The 19575-nt window shown below is 42.9% G+C and overlaps 1 protein-coding gene across 1 annotated transcript in view; it reads left to right on the plus strand.

The window, feature by feature from the left end:
* The window catches only part of ELOVL2 (ELOVL fatty acid elongase 2), a 63513-nt gene extending 45329 nt beyond the window's left edge, over positions 1-18184 (plus strand). The window contains exons 3-9 of the mRNA XM_047734986.1: positions 3006-3193; positions 7030-7107; positions 10222-10393; positions 12824-12948; positions 13442-13576; positions 15123-17143; positions 17181-18184. Coding sequence (XP_047590942.1) covers positions 3006-3193; positions 7030-7107; positions 10222-10393; positions 12824-12948; positions 13442-13576; positions 15123-15248 — 824 coding nt within the window. The 3' untranslated portion in view covers positions 15249-17143; positions 17181-18184. The remainder of the gene's footprint in view (positions 1-3005; positions 3194-7029; positions 7108-10221; positions 10394-12823; positions 12949-13441; positions 13577-15122; positions 17144-17180) is intronic.
* Positions 18185-19575: the final 1391 nt, after the last annotated feature.

Here is a 19575-nt window from a genome sequence, read left to right on the forward strand (position 1 = left end):
CCTCGTCTTTACCGTACTTATTCCATATTCCCATCAAGGGCTATTGTTCGGGGCAAATACCTAACCCAGATGCAGAGATAACCCTCATGTCCGAAAGATAATCAATCTTATAAGTATTTGTTCCTGTCTTTTGGTTGGGACAGTTACTGTCTTCCTTGACAAATGTGACAAACATTTACAAGACAATGACAAAAGAAAATTTCAGGTGTCTTTATTCGTTTTGTAATATGTGCTTGACTCATTGTGCCAGTTGATCTATATTTAATAACTCGGAACTAAGTAGATGTTTAGGTGAGACAGAGTAGAAGGCCTGGGTCCTGTCTCACAGAGCATATACCATGGGGGGAAGGTCAAACTACCCCATCCGAAACAAGTGGAAAACAAGGAAATAAACCGTGTATCCCGGTTTTCTAGGGCCTCAGTAACAAAGCCCCACAAGCTGCATGGCTTAAAGCAAGAGTAATTATTCGGTCACAGTTCTGGAGGCTACAAGTGTGAAATCAAGGTGTTGGCAGGGCCGTGCTCCCTCCGAGGCTCTAGAGAACAGTCTGTTCCCTGCCTTTCTCCCAGCTTCTGGTGTCAGTAATCTTTGGCATTGCTTGGCTTGGAGATGTATCTCCTCAGTCTCTGCCTTCATCTTCACACGGCTTCTCCTCCCTGTGTCCTAATCTCCCCTCGTTATATAGGACACCAGTCACTGGGCTAGAGCCCCCCTGATCTAATATGACATCATCTTAACTTGGTCATACCTGCAAAGACCCTATTTCCAAATAAGGTCACACTCACACAGGTCTCAGGAGTTAGGACTAGAACCTATCTCTTGGGGGTACAGTTCAATCCACAACACTGTAACAGGAGGTAGGGTAGCAGTTTAGGGCGAATATTTAACCTTTTTACTCTCTGTGCCTCAATTTTTCTCAGACTTTAACTGGGGATAATATTATCTCCTACATGGTGGATATGTCTGTGACTTTGACTGTGGTGATGGCATCGTGAATGTTTGCTTAAATCCAAACACATCAAATTATAAATGTTAAATATGTGCAGGTATATCACCTATACCTCAGTAAGACTGTTAGAAATGTCACCTGAATCATTAGATTGTTTTGAGATTTAAATACATGAATGCGTAGAAAAAGGCTTAGTGCTCATAAATGTTAGTTGTAATAACAGTTACAGCCATAATATCTTAATTCTAAAATGAGAATTGTTACGCAGATGAGGAACTGCAGTGATGAGAGCGTGCTAGGAAACAGTTCCCTTCAAAAGGCAGGACCTTTATCTGGTCTTGAGAGGCTGCATAGGATTTAGATATGGAGGCAGGCATTAGGAAGTGGCAGGCACATAGCACAAACCTTTACGACCAGTGCTCACCAGCTAGTTGTATGACAGGTAATCTCTATTAGTCACATGGGCACTGAAATGAACCCCTTTCCTTCCTTATTATCTCTGCCACAATTGGAGCGGTTTAAAGAACAGGTGATAAGACAGTGATGGCTTGAGAAGGCATTTTCCTCAGTACTGTCTGTCGGGAGTAAGGGAAGCTGGGCTGTGCGGGGTAGGTAGAATGGAGCAGAAAGAGGGGCAGAGATGGGGGAAAAGCAGAGACAGGAAGAAAGGGCATGATCTGCTAGAAAAATCCGCTCCTTCCACCTCCATTTGCAGAGATTAAAAATAGCACACTATTTTTTTTTTTTTTAATTTGTCAGCGAGAGAGACCAAGAGCGCAAGCAGAGGGAGAAACAGGCTCCCTACTGACCAAGGAGCCCAGAGTGGGACTTGATCCCAGGACCGTGGGATCATGACCTGAGCTGAAGGCTGCTGCTTAGCTGACTGAGCCACCCAGATGTCCCACAGCATGCTATTTTTTATAATTGTGGGCCAGTTTATTTTCTTTATGTAAACAACAAAAAAGAGCAGAATAGAGAACTAAAATCACTTTGTGTCTATAGTTCTTTTCAAATGTTACTAATTATATTATAGAGCTATTCTGTGTATTTTATTTAGATTTTTACGTTTTTGCTCTCCAGAGTAAGGAACACTTGGTGTGTCTTGGTCCTTACCTCCTAGCTGTTTATACTTCTAGTCCATGGTCAGGTTTAGGTCCTTGGTTGTAATCTCTGCCCACTCATCTGCATCATCAGCTCCGAGTCTTTGCCTTTGCCTTCTTGAGCTTCCCCTGCTTGCTGTGCAGTCCCACCGCTCTGGCTGGGCTGAACTCTGAGCTCTGCCTGGCTTACCTCACGAGGTCCTTGGCAAGCTCCAAGGAATGTAGGTTTTATGCAGTGTTATATACTATTGCTATCCCTTCTCTCCTGCCTGCTCCAGACTTCCCCAGAGGAGACAGCAGCAGGTCTCGTGGGCTAGGCATCAAACAGGAATTCAGATCCCAGCTCTGCTGCCCACTACTGTATGGTCTTGGCAAGTTACTGTGGCTTTCTGAGCTGGTTTTTGCCCTCATATGGCATAGTAGTACTTCCTATTTATTGAGTTAGAGTGAATAAACATTGTAACTCTTCCAGAGAAGTTGCTAGAACTACTACCTCCCACCTTAGTTACTTGTCCCTATCGCTCCGTGTTCTCTTTGCTCCATGAAACCTTCCTTAACTACTCTCGCCCCCATGGGGTGGTTCTTCTGAACCGTAACCTAAATCCAGCTTAGTCAGTGCTGCGTCATACTGTTCCTTGTTGGATTGAGTGTGTACAAATAAACGTGACGGTAGATCTTTAAAGTTCTCATCAAAGGAAAACATTTTTGTAACTAAGGTGATGGATGTTAACTAGACTTTGTTGTGGTCATCGTTTTGCAGTGTATTTGCAAATGTTGAATCCTGTTGTACTTCTGAAACTCTTAAGTTGTGTATCAGGCATACCCCCGTAAAAAAAAAAAAAAAAAAAAAAAGACCAAACCCCCCCCCCCCTGCAAAATGTTTTCAATATATGTGGTAAAATTTTATAACTAAACAGAAGTACCGCTCTTCAGAATTCTCACTGTTTCTTTTCAGATTCCCGAGTCCGAGGATGGTTCATGTTGGACTCTTACCTTCCCACCTTTTTTCTTACTGTCCTGTATCTGCTTTCCATATGGCTGGGTAACAAATACATGAAGACCAGACCTGCTCTTTCCCTCAAGGGTATCCTCACCTTGTACAATCTGGGAATCACACTTCTCTCCGTATACATGCTGGCAGAGGTAAGTGATCCCAGTGGAGCCGCGGCCACTGAGGCAGCGCCCCGGCAAGCTGTCCACACTCGCTCTCAGTACCGTTCTTTAAGGTCTCCAGAACTGTTTCAGTGGTTGCTTATATTCCTTCTGGAAGTTTTGGAAATCTTTGTTTCTAACTTGAATTTTTCTCATCCCAACTTAGGCCCCTTTCTTTAGTCCTTAGTCTTCCATTGTAATTTAAAATCACAATTTAGATCTGAACGGGTCTTTAAAGCTCAGATGTTCAGATTTTCTCCTTTTACAGATTTATACTGAGGCTTGGAAAAGGTACATGATTTGCCTGAGACCAGATCGCTATTGAATGACTGACAAAGTAGTTTCTAAGTCAACTTACATATCAAATGCAGTTGGTTTGAAATACAAATGCATAGTCCCTCCAATACCACTGCCCACATCTTCGGGTCCCTGTGTCCGCGACAGTGGCGGGGCTGTTTCTCGGGACCGATGGCGGAGGCTGGTTGCCATTCCAGCCCGGCTCCAGCTGCCCCCATTACATCACGCATCGCCCATTCCTTTGCAGCATGCCAAACCCGAGTAATTCTACAAGAAAACAAGTAACAATTGTCCTGCCTGTAAACCAAAGGCTGTTTCAGATCCCTGCGAAGGAGAATCAAAAACTGCTAAATAGACCCGCTCCAGCGAGCAGCCTCAGGGGACACCAGCAAACCTGGGGGAACAGCCAGGTTAAAGTCATTCGTGTCCAGGTGTAAATGCCTGACTATGGCACGAGTGTAGTTGCCTTCCTGGTCCTCGAATTCTAAAAGAACATAAACCCCTGCCTGACATCAGGAGCCTCCACAGAGTTTAATCTGTGCCTTGTTCGGGTTTGCGCCGTTCTGAGAACGGTTCGTAGCCATCACTTTCCACACCAGCGCCCCGTGATCAGAGACCGGCGATGGAGTCCAGGGTCAGGAAAGCCACTCTCCAGTCCTGTCTCATCGCTTCTCCTGATTTACCTCACTCTGAAAGGGGAGTTCTTAGTGAGCTTTTCAAGTAGGTAAGTTTCCCTTCATGGGATGAGCTAGCAAGATTCGTTTCTCTGGGAAGAACCAAAGGGAAAGATAGTCTTTCCTGGATTGCTTTCAGAAGCAGCCCCTGTGGCAGAACAACAGCCTGAAAGTCTGACGACACCAGGAGCTCTAACACTTGCTGGACGTGTGGGTCACTCACTCCCTGTAATTCGAGAGCAGTTACTTAGGCTTTGACCCTTAGGCAACTTACCCTTAAGATGGAGATCCCGTGCTTATCCTCCAGAACTCAAGAGGGGGCTACAAGGATTTACCAGTTCTGCTTGGCCAGCGTTCGATGAGCCCCCATTCCCTATTGTGACTTGTACTAATAAGCCAAAGAGATAGGAAGATGGGTTACATGCTATTTCTGGACTTGAAAACCTCAAAGAATAGTACGCAGTAGGAGTTAGTAAATATGAAAATGCTGTTTAAATATTAAAGTGCATAGTATTCACCATTAAAGGAATAGGACAGTACGGTAGTGTTCAAGCAAATAAATGGTTTCTGTTCCTTTTTAGGTGGGGACATCTGCCCAGAGCCCATTCCCCGCTATGAATTTTATCTATTGCTTATCCGCTGTTGCTCTGTGCACACTTCTGTACCTTATGATTCAAAATTGCTACTGTTGATTGCCCCCTAGTCTCCTCTGATTGTAGACTCTTCCCGGGCCAGCGTAAGGTCTTGGACACTATTGGGTTATATTTAATAGCCGCTAGTTGAGTAATAGGTTGATTTAACCTTGCTAACTTGTTAGGCCCAGTTCAGAGGTTAATGTTAACAATTTTAGCAGTACTGCTAACTTTATTAACATTCTTTAAAGAAATACGTGTGGAGTTCCCACACTATGTCAGAGTCTATTCTAGATTCTACAGCATGGCCTTTCCCTTGTGCAGCAGTGAGTGCTGGGCTGCTGGCGGGGCAGGAAGACCTGTCTCTGAGCAAGTGGTACTTGACATTGAATGATGAAAATCAAGCATATGAAGATTTGGGGAGAGTGTGTTTATGCAGAAGGAGCAGCAAACAAAGGCCTTGAGGCAGGAACAAACTCGGGGTGTTCAAAGACCATAAAGATGCAGCTAGAACACCCTGGATAGAGGAGGGAACGATCCACAATGTGGAGAGATGGCAGATTCATAGAGGGTCTTGGAAACCGAGTTTGCCTTTTATTCTGAATATAATGGTAAGCCACTGGAGGATTTTTTTTTTTCTCTCTCTCCTTTTTTAAAATAGTGCCTCCAGCAGAGAGGGGAAGAGGGAGAGAGAGAATCTCAAGCAGATTTTCTGTTCAGTGTGGAGCCTGACAGCTGACCTCCATCCCACCACCCTGATGAGATCATGACCTGAGCTGAAATCAAGGGTCGGTCACAACCGACTGAGCCACCCAGGAGCCCCAACTGCTTAATTCTATTTAAATTTTAAATTGTCAGGTAGTTTTAGATGATCTAAATGTTTTTTTTTTTTTTTTTAGTAGTTCAGCTGTTCCTAATGTTCAGTTTTAACATCCCCTTCCTCCGTACTCTGTATGTATTTGAACAGAGCTGTACCTTGACACATCTCTGATAAGCAGCCACAAATAGAGGCCTTTGGGTACCTTATGTGACATGTTAACTGGACTTCCTGTGATCATTTCACAGTATACACAATTACTGAATATTCAAAGGCCCTCTCAGACTCGTCAGATGTATAGGTTTCTTTTCATATCCAGAGATATTTTTCATTCAGCAATTGCAGATAATTACCTGCTCAATATTACTGAAATTGGAAAGGTTAAACATTCTCTCATAAATTAAGTTTTCCCCTAAATAAAATTTGATGAAGGGGCAAGTAACTTATATACATGCTTTATATTCTAGGATTTTGAGTTTTTGCAGTAATAGCAGGAAAGAAAAGACAGAATTTCTTTGGCAGAATTTTCCACAAAGAATTTTAAAAGTTCTTTTTCTCATATATATGCACTGAGTGCCTTCTATGGAGTAGGCATTGGGCAAGGAACAGTGGATTCAAAGATGGGCAAAAAAGGCACAGACCTTCGTAGAGCCTTTTGTTTTTTCAACATGATGAGGGATATAGATATTAATCAGTTATAATCACACAAATGACTGATTACCAAGGAGCATAAATACAATAAAGAAAATGACTTAAAAATCTTTGAGCCCTGGTTTTCACATCTGTAAAATGGTAATAAGTATGTACTTCATAAAATTATGGAGATGATCAATTAAGATAAGCCAATACAAAGTATTAAATAATATTAAATAATTATTAAAAAATACTCGGTGGCTCCATTGGTTGGGTGTCAGATTCTTGATTTTGGCTCAGGTCCTAATTTCAGTCATGAGATCAAGTCCCATCTCAGACTCTGTGCTCAGCAGAGAGCCTGCTTCAGATTTTCTCTGCCCCTTCCTCCACTCTCTCTCTTACTCTCAAACAAGTAAATAAATCTTTGAAAAAATTTTTAGTGTTTCCTCAGATGTTTACATGTAATTCTGCATTTCACCTGTAGAAATATGGGAGTAGATATTGTTACTCAAATGGTAGCCAAATTCTGTTCCTTTGGGTCACTGTAAAGGTTAGAAGTAAATTATACCAAATCAGAAATACAACCATTGGTATCTGTTCAACAGCAGGAAGGAAATCCTTTGATCACATGTGTTTGAGGACAGGATTGAGAAACTCAAGTGCTGGGGAGTTCCTGCTCCGACCTTGCATAGACACCAGTCAGGAACATGAATAGAAAATTCAGTTCCCTTCCAAATCTTAGCATTAATTTTTCCTCCTCTGTTTCTTTGGCAGCTTATTCTCTCCAGTTGGGAAGGAGGCTACAACTTACAGTGTCAAGATCTTGCCAGTGCCGGGGAAGCTGATGTCCGGGTGAGTCCTGAGAAGCTAACTGACCATTTGCAGGCATCTCTCCTTGATAAGGAGAGGACGTTTTCTCCTTCCAGATATGAGGATGGGGCTGGATTACATAAGAAAAGGAGTCCTCCTAATAGAAACACTTGATAACAAAAATATTTTCCAAATGTCCCAGTTAACTATGGGGGACTGACTGAATAAACCAGGGCACATCCAGAAATGGACCCTTTGCAAAACAGGAGGAGGAAGATCTCTATGCTGTTAATTTCCGAGACATTCTCTAAACAACAAAACAAAAACAACTTGCAGACTGTGTTTATAGTCGTACAAGAAGTGATACAAATGCGTGTGTGTGTTTGTTTATGAAAAGAAACAGAAGAAACCAAAACCTAACAAAGTGCTCTTTTGGGAGAAGGAACTAGGCAGAGGGGGATAGGAATGGAAGCTGGACTTCCCTGAATGTACCTTGTGTCATATTTGATTTGGGAACCATTACATGTTTTACATAATATGAAACAAAATTAAGTTTGAAAAGAAAGCAAGACAGCCTTCCTTCCAGAACTTGGAAACTAAAATAAATGAATAGAGCCATATATGAAGCCAGTAACAACCACCTACAGAATTATTTCAAGTGACTTAAAAACATAGTGTTTTGACTGAAATTCCTGAGGGGGATATATCTTAACAGTATACCGTATTTTTTTTTTTTTTTTGGTTTCTATTAATGAAAATATTGGTACTGCTTTTTGGAGACTGTTACAGGTACACTGTAGAATAAGTACATAATGTTAATATCATTACAATTACTATTTGAAACATAGTTTAACTTTTTTATTAGTATCTCTTTTCTAACATTATTCAGATTCAAATTGGAAATGTCAGAATTAATTTTATTCTAAAAACAAATGTGTTTTTTAGCTCTTATCTCCAGAAAAGGCCTAGTTAGTCTCTGACAGCCCAGTGCAATGAGCATGAATACCCAGATTGTGCTTTCTAAATATAATTTTCCACCAGAAGGGATTAGGGTTCTTAGAGAATTGGCCAATTCCCGGTTTGGGGTGGGAAAAGTGTATAAGCAGAATCCAGGACATCTTGTGACAGAAAGCAAGCATGCTGTCCAGGACTACCCGGGTCGTTACAAAAAGATCTAGGAGCCACCTTGAAGGGGACTCCCAGTGCTCACCATGGGACAATTCAAAAAGATTACTGACTGGAATGTATTGAGATACATTTACTTAAAAACCATGAGTTTAAAATGATACTAAAAAACACATTGTTGCTGTCTGAAGGTTGCTAGAACACCAGCTTGTTCTAGGGGAAAAAAGTTAAAGGGACAGAAACATTTATCTTTGCTTTTCATATGTGAATTTCCAAATAGAGGAAGAGCTCTTCTCTATAGAAGAGGGAAAATACCTAACGAGAGAATTAGAAAAATCGTCCTTTTGCAAGTGTTAGTGAAACAGTGGATGTGTTCAGCAGTCATCCATAAGTGATAAAACTGTTGAGTGAAAAGTGAATGGAGAAACTTCTTAATGGGGCACCTGGGTTAAGCGTCTGCCTTCGGCTGAGTTCTTGATCTCGGGGTCCTGGGATAGAGCACCGTGTCCAGTTCACCGGGGAGCTGCTTGTCCCTCTGCCTTTGCTTATAGTAATGCTACACTCCTGTAAAAATGTTTAGAAATAGAACCGATTCAACAAATTGGAATCATATTAAAAACTCTGAAGCTTAGTGATAGGTACACAGGTTCTTTATACTTAACTGTCCTTGAATTTATGTGTGTTTGATAAATTTCCATAACAAAAAAACATGATTAGATAGAAGTCTTTTAAAGTCTTTAAGATGTACAATTTTAAACTTTTTTAAAAAAATCTTCAAAGCTATAATACAAAATATGGTATATAGATTTCTCTGCACCCATTTTTTTTGGCACCCATTTTATTTCTAATTTATTTCTATCACTGACCATTACATTTTGGGGTTACCATACAATTCTCTAAGGGTTGTTGTTTTACATTTGTATTTGGCTTGATGTCTGTGAAGTTTAACTAGACCCTCAAACATTAGGGTGGAAGCCACCACACCTTATTATGTTCTCGGGAAGCAGATAGTCTCGCTTCAAAGTCCCTGTTCTACACACTCCTTCATATGTTTCGTTGTTAGCGCTAAAACCCCAGCTCCTTTCAAGTATTTGCCCCATACCTGAGACTTTGTAAGGGACTCAGGAGGGGAGGGAAGGGGGAATCCGGACCCACCACTTCAGTGAGGAGGAAGAGCATTTTGATTTTAGGTTTTTATTTGAATTCCAGTTAGTTAAGATACAGGGTAATATTAGTTTCAGGTGCACAGTGCCGTGGGTCAACACTTCATACGCCATCTTGATTTCAAATCTGAGGAGAAGATGTGAAAGATGTAGTTTGTGTGTACAGACGGCTCCAGGCCCCTGTAACAGTTAAGAGATAAAAACATACACCGGTTAGAGGAAGAGGGGGGAAAATGTAAACCCAGTGTTGAGGAACAGTAGTGATCTGTTGAGTGCCAAGCGTGGAGCAGAGATGGGCAGGTTCCTGCCCTGTGTGGTGGGCCGGCTGTGGCTAATCCTGGCCTCACTGTCCTCCTTACTGAGGGCAGAGGCAGAACGTAAGCGGGGAATGCAATGAAGGAGCAGCTGATGAGGCCTGAGAAAAGTAAGCAGAGGGTTAGGTAGAGTTCCAGAGGAAAGGAACATGGATGGGGGGAGGAGGGCACTAGGAAGCCCAGTTAGAGGAAGCAGAGCACCTGGGCAGCATAGGGTGGTGTGCTCAGAGAGTAGGGGTGTGCCCCGAGAACGGGGTGCTGGAAATAGCATCCAGGGCAAACCAGGGAAAGAACCTGTGCTCTGCAGGTGCCCAGGACTCCCTTGATCAGATCTGCGTTTTGGAGACCTGCCTCATTTTCACTAGAGTGGGGGGGATTGCTGGGAATAAGGAGAAGCTGAAGGTAGAGAGGCTGGGAAGGTGCTTGTGTGATGGAGGGAGAAATGCACACTAGTGAAACCCAGTGTCCCCCAGGTTGCTGAGAGGTAGGTAGGGCAGCAGGATGGGCATTTTCCTTGCTCACCTTTTCTCTTTCCTGTTTCCACATTCTTACAGGTAGCTAAGGTGTTATGGTGGTACTACTTCTCCAAATCAGTAGAGTTCTTGGACACAATTTTCTTTGTTTTGCGGAAAAAAACCAGCCAGATTACTTTTCTTCACGTATACCATCATGCCTCCATGTTTAACATCTGGTGGTGTGTTTTGAACTGGATACCTTGTGGGCAAAGTAAGTGCTTTCACTGATTTTTCAGGTCTCTGTGGTTGGTCTTCTAAGACCTCTGTAAGTGTCTTGAATATTGCACATGGATCAGGAGAGAGAAAAGGGAGGCCACGGGGGTGGGGGGTACAGCACTGTTACCCAGAGAAGCACCTGTTTGCCAGTGGCCGTTTAGCTATCTGGTCTTTGATTCTGGCAAAATCTGAGTATTACCTTAAATTTTAAAAACATCTTTTTTCCATGCCCAAAGGTCTGAGGACCAGGAGCATGTACCCCAGCTGGAGCAATTATCGTCCAACCCTGGGGGCTCAAGGACACCTGTAGAAATAAATCTGGCACCTTCCACAGTCCCCACCTGGCGGTGCTACAGATTGGGGTCACTTCAACTCCTAGGGCTCTCTTTCCACTCTGAAGAATTAAGGTCACATCTCTCTGTGGCTTTCAGTATTTTTTTTTAACTGAGAACTACAATACACATTATATCCCAGCCTCTTTACATGTATATACTTTGTATGAAACAAGAATTTCAGAAACCATTTCACCTAGTTCTGGGGGATGCACTTTTGGGTTCTGTTGTTGTGGTTAATTCTGTTGCACTTTTTAATAAGCTTATGACCCTCACCACAGCAAGTTCATGGTTCACTAATGGGTCCATTGTGACCTGCAAAAGAGACAGCAGTACTTTCTGATTGTTTTATATCCCCCAATCTGAAACTGTCCTATGAAAACTCAGTACAGGTAAAAACTTAAGTCAAAATGATTTTGGGGTCGTAAAGATGTATTCCAAACATTGACATTTTAAAAAGTATCAGTGACCATGAAGACGTACATTGAAACCAGAGTGTAAAGGAAATTGCTGGGGGTGTGGAAATCAGAGGTGAGTTTATACCTCCCCTAGACCGAATCTACTGTCTTCAGTTTTGTTAGACTTATGCTGTAAACAGTATCAAAGAATTAAGGTTAAGTATTTTTTGTGTTTATCAGCTATCTCATTACAATCACTAAGCATCTGAAAGACAGTCTCACATAATCTGTTTAAAGACATCAGATTCCTGTCAAGATGCTGTGTGTGACCATTTCTCATGAACCTAAAATATTAAAAAATTGTAAGCAACAAGTAGTCATTTCCATGCATTCATGGTAATGAAAACTCAGGTGAGTAAAGAAATCCCACTGACATGTTATCTAGGTCTCTGTTTTCATGTAAATCCGAGCCCCGTACAAAGTTATATCCAGTAAGTCCTTCACAAACGCTGACTGGAATGAGTGTTTTCATTTCTTATTCATTGATTTGCGTTTATCTAACCAGATCTCTGATCTAGAATTGGAAAACCAGGCTGGAGAATTTAAACTGGTTAACCGGCAGAGGTGCAGAACTTTTCAGTTTATACAGTATTATTCAGTCAATCACGTCCTGCCCCTTTTCCAGATGACAAAATTTATAAAGGTAAAACAGATACATCCAAGGGAACCCGGCTTCTAGGGGTCCTCTAGCTCCACAGCCCCTCCAGGTGCAGGACTCAGCTCCATCTGGATCCCGAGGTGGCATGTAAGTAGTAGTCACTTTGCCGGGCACGTTGTAAGCACTGTGCATGGATGTATGGATTTAATCCTCACGACCGTGAGTATCCCACTCTCCAGCAAAGAACCCGTCTCTGACATCTGACCTCTTGCAGCTAAATTCTTTTGCTTCCTAGTTGAGCCAACATAGAACTTAGTTTTTTCCTTTGGTTTCCTGAAACACCAGTCACCCCCCTTGATGGCAGCTATAGGGACTTCAGGAAGGAAGGGGCAGGGAGGGCACAGCATAGATCCTAAAACTGAATTTTAGATATTCCTTGTCCTAGAAGTCCATGAGATGGCCCAGCCACTGGGAAATCTCACTGATCCCTCTTCTGTCCCAGCCTTCTCTCCTGCAGGACCTTCCCCCTCGCTTTCCCCCAGCATCGCCTGCTTCCTAGGTCCCTTTCAGGTTGAGTCCTAAATATAAAAGCAACCTACCATCCTGGATGCTTCGGGGCTTTGTTCAGCCTCGTACCGCAGCCTCTTCCCGCAACCAGAATGGTTCATCACAGGTTTAGCGAAAGTGGAGGCATTTCTCTTTCAAAGGAACTCTGCCACCAGGTTTAAGCAAACGTTTCCTTTTCTTTCCAATTTGTGGACAGTAATGATGGTGTAAGACAGTAAAACCTTTGCAGATCAGGAATTACCTTGTCTGGTTGACGTTCTGGCTGAAAAACCATCCCAGTTTTGTCCTACCTCGGCGACTTTTGCCAAATCCTGCTGGACTAATAACACAGAAACGAAGGTGAACTTATCAGTGTGAAATTCTGGTAGGTGATGGTACCGGAGTTGTTACTTATCTTCCCTGATGACACACAAGAAGAACCAGTCTCGTTCGAGGAAAGTGAACAGTAAATTTCCGCTGTACTGTTACAGGCTTCTTCGGACCCACCCTGAACAGTTTCATCCACATCCTCATGTACTCCTACTATGGCCTTTCCGTGTTCCCGTCCATGCACAGGTATCTCTGGTGGAAGAAGTACCTCACACAGGCTCAGCTGGTATGTCACCCCTCCTTTCTGCTCTTCTCCATGGGACGCATCTAAGTATTCTCAGGGATGGAGGAAAGGAATCGGTCATCCTGGACAGAGGCTCTTCTGGGCGAGGAGGCTGCCCATTTTTCTCTAAAATTAACCTTCTAAGCATTAATCCTGGTGTTTCAAAATGTCCTCTGTGAATACAATTAGCTCATTCCTTGCTTTGAAATGTAGATCCTTAACCCAGACATTAATTTTACCCGATTCCTTTTTATCTAAAGAATTCAACTGCTACTCTTCCATGAGAAAACAAGGGGGCAATTGTATCTGCCTACTAGTGTTGTTCAGGTGAAATGTCTGGATAGGATGGGGGGTTGCTTCAGCATCTTATTTTTGCAAATCTTAGTACTAGAAGTCGAGTTCTCAACGTATAACATTGCAAAATGGATTTTCTGTGGCTTACCCGGTCGCCTCACCTGCCGCCTCTCCCCCCACCCCGCACCCCTGCCCCCACCAGGTGCAGTTCGTGCTCACCATCACGCACACCATGAGCGCAGTGGTGAAGCCCTGCGGCTTCCCTCTGGGCTGTCTCATCTTCCAGTCTTCCTACATGCTGACGTTAGTCATCCTCTTCTTAAATTTTTACGTGCAGGTAAGTGACCTGTAAGTCTTCAGTGGCAAAACATAGTAGACTGGGCTTTTGTCTTACATAAGAGCAATTAAATAACAGAGCACAGACTTGTGTGGAACAGAGGCACCCAAAGGAACCAGAGAAACCTGCATTCCTAATTCCATGCCCCGCATCCTCCCCTTGAAGGATAACCCCTATTCCAGCCTAGTGGGCGTTTTATTAGAATTCAGTGAAGTCACACGTTTGGTTGATGTATTTGCACCAAGCTCCCAAAGTCTTCTAAGTGAATGCAGGAAATCTGTTTGAATGGAGAAAAACAGAAGCTAAATGAGTTTAGTATTAAAAAAATTGTTTCCATATCAGCACTGTGATATTATAAACTCACTATTTGGAAAATATTCTTTTGAGGCCAGCCATCATGGAAAGGTCACATTGGCTTTTTCTTCATGGTCATTTTCTTTTTAATCAACAATTTAAGTGAACAGAGCTTCAAAACACATTTTCAAAGAAACTCCGTGAAGACAAAAAACTGATGAAAGCCACAGCAGGGCACTGGCCTCAGGTGGCTGTGGATTTTAAATTACTCTCCTGTGTGTGTTTTGGGGGGGAGGGGTGCTGGGAAAGTAAGCTCCATGAAAAAGAAATGAGAATATACATTTATACTCAAAACAGCACTTTCGAAATTATAATCAAGGATATTTCTTCAGACAACAGGTTCTTTCCTTTTTAGTTTGTGTTTGATGAAAGTTAACCCACAGAGGCTTCGAACAGAGCCCAGCGGTAGGAGCCTGAGCCTCTGACAGGTTTTTAAGCCCCTATGTTTCTAAAATTGGACGGGGTAGGCTTTGTCTTTTAGAAGAGTTACAGGTCTCCTTTGAGAATCTCTAAAGAAATAACCACTGACAGAACCAAACAAAGCCCCCAAACAAAAACAGACACAGACCGTTCCAGGAAAGCTCACGGAGTGCACGTGGTGCTTGGTGTCGAGGAGCCGCCTGTGGCCCAGCAGGGTGGGTGATGGGCACCCAGGATGTCATCCCTACTTGTTGTTCAAATGGAGTCTTACTCCTTTAATTTCAGTCTTGACCCTTGTTGATACCATTGCTTTAAAAAAAAAAAAAAAGGCAAAAATAAGATGAAATCGGGTATTTTGTCAGAATTAGGAAGGATATGTCAAAACTCAAATCAAGCCAGAATCCAAGGTACTAGTACTTTCAAAATAACATTTTTTCAGCTTAAATTGGAAAGTATCTCAGTTTTAGGAACTACAAGGAAGCAACTAATGCAGAATAATTTGGGCGCTCATCCCATAACACGTGAATCCTAACCAACATGGATAAGGTGAAAGAAATAACCTTTCATGGAAATTCAGATTTGTCTTGGTTTTTACCCTTTTATTTTTAACCATTAGCTTAAAAATTGTCATATTACAAAAATTCTTATTTGTCCATGATGTTATCATACAATAATATCATGAGCTGTTTTAGGTTATACACCATGTCAGAGACAAAGTCTTATTCAAGAATCCTTTTTCCTTTTCCTTCTTTGAAATCTACACATCCAACAGACATACCGGAAAAAGCCAGTGAAGAAAATTATGGAAGAGCCACCTGCTGGGAAAGAAGTGAAGAATGGTTTTTCCAAAGCCTACTTCACCACCACTAATGGGGTTATCAACAAGAAAGCACAGTAAACGTCAAGTGACAGACAAAGCATATATAATAGCCTAACAGATTCGCTTGTTTTAAAGCAAAGACTGAATTGAAAGTTATATATGTTTTAGCATAAACTAATTTCTTTTGAGTTTATAAATCATTTGTACCTGGAATGTATTAATATATTGCTATTAGGTTAATCTGTTAACTGAATGCTTCCGTCAGCACACCGCGTCACCTCAGACCTGGTGCAGCTTCTCTGTCCTCCTCCCCATAAACTGAACCCCTCACCAGAAACTGTCTCTGTAACGCCTTAAACACACGCAAAGCCAGGAAACATGGAGCCTTGTTTTCTGAAGCCAGTCTTCAAATAAAATGTTTTCTTTAAAATGTTGAAAACAAAATGTCAATTACCTTCTAACTACAGGGTCTTCATCTATATTAAGCAATAATCGCTTAGTCCTTATTAAGCAATAAAGTCATCAGTGCATTTGTCCCAACCCCAGAAAATATTAAAATGGATTATACACAGAAAACAGGAAAACCTAGCAAAACTTTGAAGGTAGTGTAGGAATTTGACAGACTCTAAGTCTCAACTTAGTGATATGGTAATGAAATCTGTATTTTATTTTGACAATTCCTTTTTCTAAGGAGGAAAAAAACCTTCTGCCAAATCCTCCTAGCTCAGGGGCTTCGGATAGGAATCGTTCCTCTGTTTTATTTTGGTTTCCGTGACTATTCATATATTCCTGTCACCTTCTATGTTAAATTTCCCCAGGTTATGTTGTGAACAGACACCCTGCTCAGCTCTGAAAGCAGGATCTAAATCTGGCTGCCTGTTTCCTTTCTTATCAAGGAATCTTCCCTTTTCCCTAGAAGGAGAAGGCACTGGAATATTTATAAATTAGAGCCGTTGGGGCAAAACAGATGTTGAGTTGGCCCGCTACTTCTTGTGAGCCTGCTTGTGGATAATACCCCCAAACACTGCTGTCACTCTTTGTAGGTTAACTTTTTGGGAAAACGGGAAGAGGAGGATGATGCAAAGATTCCAGCGCTGAGCCAGGGACTGGTAATGAACCTCAGTGAAAAGTGCCAGTTCGGCGAACTCTGCACATCCCTTCCCTGCCCAGGTAACACGCTTTCTCCTGAGAACAAGCACAAAAGCAGAGGAGAGCAGCAGTAATATTTTTTTTTCTAAGTATTAAACCTTTACTGTTCACTTGCACCAAGAACGGAAACAGTTTTTGAAGATGCGAGGAAGATTTTTACCCATAAGACTTGCCACTTTAGACATTTTCTTTTTCCTTCCTTTTCTTTAAAACAACTTGTAGTTCATAATGTTGAGGTCAGATGTGCAAGCGCCGGAAAGGCGCGCTTACTGCTGTCTGGGCCCGACGGTCTGTCCGGAGGTGCCTTTCTGTCCTTCTTGGGCCCTCGATTTCCAGTGTTAAAATTCTTTTCCCTGTTTAAAAAAAGCGCGCGGACTCTGGTACGACACAGACCCCGGTGGTGTTTTCCCCCTTCCCGCTCCTGTCCGCTCCCCTCTCCGGACCTGGCCTGCTTTGCGGAAGGTGACGGCGCCGCGGGCCCCTGGTCCGTTTTTACCCAACACGCATTTCTGACGCCCACTTACTCTGTATTTACTCTTCTAAAAAGTTGTTGAAAACTGATTTTTCTAGGCCGCTTCATCCCCACTTCCTTCCATCCCGTCCTAACAGTATTGCTCTGAGTTTCGTTCTCTCCCAGAAACTCGTTCCAAAAGAAGGGCCAGCCTCTGGCTCCTCCTCTGCAACAAAACGCGGGTTGGACTAAGCCCCTCAGAGGAACTGGACTCGAGTTCAGTTTTAGGTCCCAAGGGAGGCCTAAAAATCTGTTCTCAAAGTACATCCGGAGGGGAAAGTGGGACCCAGGGAGAAGCCGGACCTCACCCGGCGTGCGTTGTTTGCAGCTGGTTCTCCAGTGTCAGGGAGGCGCTTCCGTCTCTGAGTTTACCTGCCGCTTTGCGGCTTCCCTGGACTTGGTCCTGGCCGAGAAAGGAGAGAAGCCATCCTTCAGCGGAGTGACCCAGCCCACCAGCCCTAAGTAGAAGGCAGGGGGAAACCTCTCAAAGGGAAAAACTTGGGTAGTTTGCACTTCCCAGCTCAACCTAGAGGCTTCAGGACCCTGCTTCCCATTTGGTCTTTAGTTCTAATCAAACACTTCTAGCCTTAAACCATTCAAGGGCTGATACAAATACACAGAGCTCTGAGATCTTAGCCACAAAAAACTGGATCAGGTGACTATTGTAACCGGTCATTAAGTGTTGAAACTTTAAAAAGCAAAATGTCTACACTTAATGTGATTTTTTTAAAGTAGTTTAAAAAAAACAGCCTATATATACTGTTAGAAAAACGAAAACTTTGTTCCCGAATTTCCTTTTACTCTTAATAAGAATGAAAATATATACTATAAGCACATGTTAAAAATTCTAATTTTTTTTTAAGCAGAATGTTAAACGGAAATGAAGTGACATTTTCAACCCATCACCATGATATATTGAAGCATGTAGGCATATTGAGAGAGAACGTCCTCCCTAACCCCATTAGAGAAGTATTCCTTTTTATTTGTGAAACAAAAATGATACTCATTGTGATGGGCAGAACAGCACTTTGTAGGTAAGACACCATTCTGATTCTGTTTCTGGGGACTTCCTTATTTAGAAAATGGGGATGTCACTTTTTGGTTTTCCTTTGAAAATACTTGAGAACATAATATCATGATGGGGGTGGACAGGGAGGCAGGAAAAGCCATTTTTCTTTGTAGATAGATAAGCATTCTGTATGATTGTATAATAAATTGATTTTTACACTAAAGCAAAGCATGTTGAGATTGTTCTTATTTGGTTCAAAGACATTAAAATGTGTGCCTGCGTGGTACTCCAAATGACTTATTACTCAGGAATTTTTTTTTAATAAAGGGATATTTTAGCAATTAATTTTAAATGTTTAGTTCTTCATTTCAATAAGCAATGCATGGCCTTTTATGTAACATTATGACCTTTACATAGTATTCATCTACCAAGTTAAACGATTTCAGAAAACGGTTATTACGAGAAAAATTTTAGACCAGTTAGATGAGCAGAGGATATAATGGTCATAAGGAACAGATTTGCTCTACAGAATAACCTGAGGAGGAGCCCTGGCCTGGCTAAGCAGACCGCGTAAGGCAGAAACCACATCGGCTGCTCTGGGGCCGCAGCCTCCCCGCCAGGAGCGCCCGGACAGGCGGAGGGGAGGCTGCTGCAGCTCAGGACTGGCAGCTGAGCTGAGACTTGACCACAACGAAGCCCCACAGAGACGGAGGTCAAGGTCGTCCAGCAGGATCACGGATTGGGGCAGTTCTGAACGGTGACATTAGAACAAGCCTAGTCCAAAAGTGCTCAAAGTCCACTTAGGAAATTGCTTACATTCCTGGATAGTAACAGGGATGGGGCAGGAGGGGGATAGGGAAGGGGAGGTGACACAGAAGGGAGAATTTCAATTTAGCTCTCTGAATGGGGCCCAGAGCTTTCAGGCGTGGGGATGAGTGCACATTCTGAACAGTCTCCTCCTAACCCACTGGGATTTCACTTTAAACGGTGGAATCAATTCATGCTTAAAAAGAGGGGCGCCTGGGGGGCTCAGTGGGTTAGCCTCTGCCTTAGGCCCAGGTCATGATCTCAGTGTCTTGGGATCGAGCCCCGAGTCAGGCTCTCTGCTCAGCGGGGAGCCTGCTTCCTCGGCAGCCGCCCCGCCTGCCTCTCTGCCTACTTGTGATCTGTCAAATAAATAAAATCTTAAAAAAAAATTTAAAAAAAAAAATCCTTCTGTCTCTAGAGCAAGGCCAAATAATTTGCTGCAAAGTGAGAGAGCTGCTTGCACGTGGTAAGCACTCACCCAATACATCTCCTAGTTTCTTTATAGAAGTGTGTGTTATCACAGGGGGCTTTTTTCAAAATCAGTTACATTCACATATTTAAGGAAGAGTTCTAGTCCAAGGCACACAAAGAAATAAGCACTCTCATGAGACTACAGTCTCCTAAAATATCCCTTGACTTTTCAGATAGGGGAGAAAGTAAAGGCGATCGATTCGTAGGTCCTTTATCCTTTTTAAGAAACTAGTGGGCGGGGGAACACTGGAATAACAGCACAAGGGCAAGCAGTTGGGCTCTTAGGAGCCACTCACTGGGAGTGAAGGCGTCTTCTGAGGTCAGGTCACTGTTGGCAGCCTGGGGGGAGACCAAGCTCGCTCCAAGCTCCTGGCACCTGCCTACCTTAGCAGAGGGCGTGCACCACAGCGTGGAGCCTGGGGAGGAGACCGGCGCGCTAGCATTTGCCAGCCACAGTG

This window comes from Lutra lutra, chromosome 6 (assembly GCF_902655055.1).
Source record: "Lutra lutra chromosome 6, mLutLut1.2, whole genome shotgun sequence".
In the NCBI taxonomy this organism is placed as follows: Eukaryota; Metazoa; Chordata; class Mammalia; order Carnivora; family Mustelidae; genus Lutra; species Lutra lutra.